Raw genomic sequence first — 6,476 nt, 5'->3', positions numbered from 1 at the left:
CACTTTTCAACAGGCTAGTTAAAAAAAAGATAACCTTACTTGTTCTTTCTTTTCTTCCAACCCAGCCTCCCAGCAACTTAGAAGTTGCTATAGGGGAGTTTTGGAGAAGCTGATGACCTTTTTTTTTTTTTTTTTTTTTTTTTTTTAAGGCTTTTGGTGGAACAAGACCTTTTCTTTCCTCCCAGACTAACAAGGTTTTATTTAGTCGTAACTTTTAACGGTGGCTGGTTCTCCTCCTGAAGCTTGCTCTGGGGCACTCCCTCCTTGACCGCAGCAGCTCTGCGGGCCTGGGGGCAGCCCGGCAGAGGCATATCCCCTACATCCCAGCCACAGCTCCTGCCCCACGACACCCCGTTACAGCCTCCCTCGCCCCGCGGCTCAGCCGGAAGAGCTGCGCCCCGCCGCCGTTGTGCCCTGTGCCGGGAGCCGCCCGCAGCCAGCCTCTCCCGCTGTCCTCGCCCCGCTCTCCCTTCGCAGCCCCGCATGCAAATCGAGCCCGGCACCAGGAAGTAAGGGGAGAGGCTGCTAGCCAACCGCTGCTAACCTCGCCGGCGCTCGGGCGAGGTTCCTCCGCCGGCTGCCCCCCTCTGCGGCCGGCGGGGAGCAGCGCCTCGCTCCACACGCACACCGAGTCCGCCCGGCCCCGCCGAGCCCCGTCCCGGGACACCCCTCTCTCTCCACGCCCCGACAGTAACTGTGGAGCGCATTCGCTGCCGGCTCAACTTTCGCACCGGGGCAAGTAAGTGCCTTCACCGGGGGGCAGCGACGGGAGCGGGCGGCGGCGGGGTGGTCAGCCCCAGCGCTCCCGGCTTTCTCCCACGGGCTTGCACAGGGAGGGAGCAGGGGGTGCCCGGCCGGGCTGCCTCGGTGCCCCCGCCCCGGCGCGGCGGGTACGAGGTGCTTTCCGAGGCGGCTTGACCTCGCTTCTGCCTCCCGGAGGAGGTGCTGCTGCCGCCTGACCTTCCCGGTAGGAATGGATGGGGTTTGAAAGGGAATATACGGCATTTGGGGAGAAAAAAAGAGAAATCGTTCTCAAAAGCATGATTTACCTCTTGCTGCTTTGCCCGGCTTCTGCTGTGATCTTGAGGGCTCGGGTGACTTCTGGCTTTTTGGTGCCGGAAAGCGTGTAAAATTAGCTGGTCAAAGTCTGCGCTCGGTGTCTCAAGCCAAGGCAATAGCCTTGACTTCGGAGAAACAATGTGACCTCTGGGTATCCCTTCTTACACCGCTTTTTCTAGGAGAGTAATTCCTGAAGCGTCTTCCAAGTTCAAGCTGCTTCCTCTTAAATGCACCTTAGCTTGAAAGAGGAGAAAATGGTCTTGCGATGTTTGATGCGTGGTGTTTCTCTCTGACTGCTATTGTAACAGTACTGTATGCCTGAGGAATGGTCTTGAGGGGTTTTCTCCTTCCAGTTTTCATTTAGGATCTGAAAGTCAGGCTAGGTCTCTAGCTCATGCTGTACCTTCAGTAAAGCAGCTAAGAGTTTGTGTCGAAATTGCATTTTTTATGTGTTTGCAGGGAATGGGTTTGCAAGAACTCATCTTGCTGCTCTGCTCCTCTCTGTTGGCACTGAAGACCAAATTGATTAACACTTAAAACTTGTTTAGCCAGATCATATTACTGCTGATGATACACACAGGGAGCACAAAGGTTGAGTTCTGATTGTATTGTTTCAGCTGAAACCCCAACTCAGTATCCCATCTCTTGCCTTTCATTCCTGTCTTTGAAAAAAAGAAATGATCTGACCAATCTTAATATATTTTAGTCCATCGTAATACAAATTAGAAATTACATTTTCTTATCTTGATCCCATAAAGTGCCTGGGAGACTTGTAATTTCGGAATCTTAATGCTAGTTGCAAGTATCTGTAAAGTATGAGTGCCATGTAAATGGGTCTGCACTCGTCGTAGTAGCACTAGAGAGTTATTAAAAAAATCAACCACACAACCAAACAAACAAACAAAAAAAAAAAGGTATTTGTTGGGAAATTGCAAAGTTATGTTGGGAAAATGTAGTTCAGTTTTACGGAAGGGATGGATAGTCAAATTGTGCTTGTGTGAATTGTTTCCAACCCAATATTGAATGTGGAGTAAGTGTTACTTACCTTTTATGTGTTGGAACTTTGTATCTAGACGATAGCACTGAAAGCATGGATGAGAAAAAAAATCTAGTAGATTTCTCTGAAAAAGTAGCAACAACCTAGAAATCAGATACTGTTATTAGGACGTTATGGATTCTTGAGCAAGGTTAAAATAAATGAACTCCGAGATCAACAGATGTCTCATCCTATGGATCCCTTTTGAGATTCATAGCTTTTTGCTTTCTCCTTCAACTTGGTGAGCTACAGACTAGGCAGAGAAGAGTTCTTGATTTAATAAATACCTATTCTGTGTGCTATTGAGATACTTTTTTTTTTTTTTCTTAACTGTAATAGTGTAGATCAATGTAGAACTTTGTTTATAAAGTAGCTGGCTAGCTTGGAATTACTCTGCTTTCCTCTCATTTTGTTGGGTTTTGTTGGGTTTTTTGGGTTTTTTTTTTTTTGTTTGTTTATTTGAGTAAATATGTTGAGGTTTTTTGTTTCCTATATAAATATACAAAAGACACAGTAAGGCTTAGGTCTTTTCTTGTAAGCTCCTTGAGCAATGGAGTTGCACAATGACTTCTTCTGACAATGCAATGAATTATGAAACTTTTGCATACAAACCCCATTGCCTTTATGATGTTTAATACTCCTGGTTTCAATGTTACCCATTTGAGAGAGTTTCCATAAATGTGAAATTCTTTCTTGTGTGTATTTATGAAAATATAAGGATTAATGAATGTTTAAGTAACTCTTTCATAATACTTTTTACTCCCATTTTGTCTCTAATGGAAGTAAGCTATCTTCCTTTGGCCTTGGTGGCTCTTGTAAATAAATGGCATCACAGAACAGCAAGTGTTGCAGGAAGAAATTTCTATAACAGGCAATGAAAAAGGCCTGAGGCCCTCCTGGCTTAGCTTAGTACCAGATCTTCAGAGGGGTGGCTTACAAGCCTGTCTCGTGCTGCACATCAGAGAACAGCATTTGGCCTCTGCAGCTATTCAGGGAAGTTTAAGAACTGCGATATTTAATCTCAGATGTGATTCCATTTCTGTCACAAAAAGGAGATGTTTTCCTATCTGTACTTTGCATGTTATTTGGAATCTTAATGGGCATCTTCGAGGTTTTTGGATGGAAAGTTATTGACCGTGAAGCAATTTTAATTTTTCTCAAAGGGCTAGGTGGTGAGATCTTTCCTCCTTTCCATATATGCATATGCTGAGTGGCTTTATTTCTTGTGCCCAGGGAATTGTAGAGCTAGATTTACTCCCAGGGTTCAGGGAGCCCTTTGGAAAACTGAATGAACACAGAAAACAAGCAGATGAGGAGTAACTGACTAAATGAAGGCATGGGGTGGGCATTAGGTGTAGACTAGGATTCCTAGCGCTCTGGTCTTGTAGCGTGGCTGTACACAGAGTTGTATTTCTGCAGCACCAGTGATGCCTAAAGGACGTGAGCTGTCAGATGGTAATGCAAGGAATGGGAGGAGAATCCGTTGGCTGGGGACCCTGAGGGTTTGGGGAGCTTTTGTGTGCAGTAGGTGATACTTCCTTCTGAAGCTATGGAGCCGAGTGTGTAAATAATTGCACCAAACCACCTGACTCTGTTAAGTAATATATATTGTTATTTTACCTCTATAGGATTTCTGTTGCCAAGAACAGCTTCATTCTGTTGAAGAACCAGTTGCTCTGCTGAGAATTAGGATTTTTCTCCTGCTGATCATATTCCTACTTCCTGTTTCTCCCATTTATTTATGTCCCTTCTTTCACGAGAGTGTAGGGGTTCTAGAAATGGTATAGAGAGAAAGGCTTCCAGACTTGATGAGACATGCCATAGGAAATAATGTAGATAAAAAATGTAAAGTTACATTCATATGGAAAGTCTTTAGTGAAGCACACAAGGAGAAGGGGACCACTATACTGCAAACAGTAGTGGTACCTTCTCAAAGAAATCAGCTTCTACTAGTAAAAGGCAAATACAATGTAACTATCCTTAGTGTGGCTGTTCCTAGCTTAAACTTAATTGTCCTTTAGGGAAGGATGGAAAGGTCTGTGCTTTCATATTTATTTTTGCCTGATTCAAATACATTTCCTGTTGACATTGTCATTAAATGCTGTAATTTCCGAGGCTGAATCACTCACGGTCATGTTTGCCATCTTTCCTGAAAATGTGGGTTCTCAGAACAAAATGGAAAGGCAGAATTAACCTTCTGTTGGAAGCATTTCCTCCAGATATTTATGAGATACTTGTATTTGTTATGTGCACTAAAGAACTACCCATACAGGGAAACACATCAGTTATTCTTGTCAGCTGAGCATTAGAAGAGAGATGGTATTTGACAGTAACACTTTTCTGGGGAGAGGAGGAGGAAACCAGGAAAAGGTGAAGGAGGAAAATTGGTAGATCTCATTTCTCTGAGGGAAAAAGGGTAGACCAGTACCATTCAGGCCAGTGTTTGCCATCCCTTAAGTCAGCATTGTCTATCTTTTTCAAACTGCTGGCATCTTAAGTACCTACAATTGGTTCCTGTGTTTGCACAGCATACTATCTTACTTCTTCAGTTCAAAGGACTCAAATGATAAACAGTCTGAACAATGCGTCCTTCTTCCTCTATGGTCTCTGCTGCGTGTAGCATGAGGCTACTTCTTCCTGCCTAAATTGTGGTTATGTTGTAGAATTTGCTACTTTAGTTTTCAAAGACCTGCTTTTTACTGTGCACATTCTTGTGACCAGGCCATTTCTTGAAAGTGCCTGTGACAGCAAGTTGTGTGACCTTAAACTGGAAAATGTGATAGCTCACCACAGGGGTTGAAGTATGGGATGCAGCTATACTTCTGGAATGGTGTTTTCTGCAGCTTCCTCTATTTTAGAGGGCTGCTGGAATTCTGGACATGATAAAGTTTGGAGGGAATAGACTCCCTCTGGGATATGTTCTTAACTACTCCTTTGTTGGCTAAGCAGAAAGACATTTCAGGAAGTTCGTCATCAAAAACGTAGTCTATTAAGTGGGCTTTCTGATGTGGCATCTGATATATTGCTTCACCTTTCATGTTTCCTTCATTAGTTTGTACAGATATGTGTGTACAAACCTGTTTGATCAATTTTTGGTGAAATCTTATTCAAGCTTGTTCTTGGGCATAAACTAAAATGGTATGGTATTACAGGAGTTAGCACAGAAGTGTATTTGGCTGCTAAGCAGGTTTGTTCTTTCCATGTATGACTGTACTAGGAACTTAGACCAAAATTAGTATTAAAAGGTAAACAGTATGCTTAAGTGAATTCCTACCTAATGATAACGTATTTATAAATCAGTAGGTCTGAACTATGACTAAGTTTTACTCTATTCAGACAAAGAAAATATTTCCTGGTAGTATCAACTGAGTAAGAAAGGATCTGGATAATAGTGCATCTAGTGTATTTATTGAAATTGTCTGCTTGAGTATCCCTTGCCAGCAACATGAGGCATACAGACATTAGATCCAGTGGACAGAAAATGGTTTTCTCCAGGGCAGTCTTATCTTTACCATGTATCTTGATGAGATCTCTAAAACCCTTCAGTAAGTGCCCTGGGGTGGCTGTGATTCAGGTGTGAGTGGATGTGAGTGGAACACAGGGTTAAGTGATCACCAGAGCTGGTGTCAGTGCCACTGGGGAAGTGAAAGTTTTCAGTAAACACACAGGAAGGGGATGGGCAGGAGAAAGAGGAAATCCTATGTTGGATGTCCTGGGTTCAACTTGTTCAAAATACATTGCAAAGTTCATTTGAATGTGCTGTTATGGTGTAGCAGAGCATGTAAATGGTTTTCAAAGTACGTCTTTGTAACTACAGACCTACTGTTGCAAAAGATCTGCTAAACTATGCAAGAACTGGAGAAAAGCATTGCAGCAAGTGAGGAGTGTGGGAAAACTTGCCTTTTAAGCAACTTTCCAGCTGTATTGCTGGTGTGGCACTTTGCCTTCCTTTTTCTATCTTGTGAGGTCTTTGCTCTGCCACTGATTTCCATCTGTATTTGCACTGGCTGCAAGAGAGATTGCAGCAGCCGTCCTGACACCAGTGGAGAAGCACCAGGCCATGTTGAGGTGAATACTCAGCCCACTTCTCTTGGTATGTAGTCAGTTTCTGCTAGGCAGGCGGTGGACAGCGGTACTCTTGGTGGGCCTGACCAGGAGAGCTTGTCTCTTCTGAAAATCTCCCACTAAATTTCCTTGGTAACAGTTCCCATCCTTCTGCCCATGATGCTTACCAGTGCGTCTGCAAAAGTCTTAGAGCCATACTGCTTCAAATGTCTTTGTTAGTAATAATGTGCTGGTTGGTTGGGGCTGTTTCTCCCCAGTTTTCTGGAAAAAGCCATGTTTCAGTATCCTGCTGTAGCAGTACTCCCTATGGCTGCTT

The 6,476-nt window shown here is 43.8% G+C and overlaps 1 protein-coding gene across 4 annotated transcripts in view; it reads left to right on the top strand.

Moving 5' to 3' along the window:
* The first annotated feature begins 339 nt into the window (after positions 1–339).
* The window catches only part of LYN (LYN proto-oncogene, Src family tyrosine kinase), a 49,219-nt gene continuing 43,082 nt past the window's right edge, over positions 340–6,476 (top strand). For 2 of the 4 annotated variants that reach the window (XM_030483480.1, XM_030483471.1), the window contains exon 1: positions 3,764–6,188. In XM_030483480.1, the coding sequence (XP_030339340.1) occupies positions 5,942–6,188 (247 nt within the window). In that variant the 5' untranslated portion in view covers positions 3,764–5,941. Of the gene's footprint in view, positions 740–3,763; positions 6,189–6,476 lie in introns of those variants that run through there. The other 2 variants (XM_030483508.1, XM_030483490.1) reach the window with 2 other exon arrangements.

This window comes from Strigops habroptila, chromosome 1, assembly GCF_004027225.2.
Source record: "Strigops habroptila isolate Jane chromosome 1, bStrHab1.2.pri, whole genome shotgun sequence".
Classification (NCBI taxonomy): domain Eukaryota; kingdom Metazoa; phylum Chordata; class Aves; order Psittaciformes; family Psittacidae; genus Strigops; species Strigops habroptila.
The sequence above is the reverse complement of the archived record's forward strand: the minus strand, read 5'-3'. Positions and strand labels throughout refer to the sequence as shown.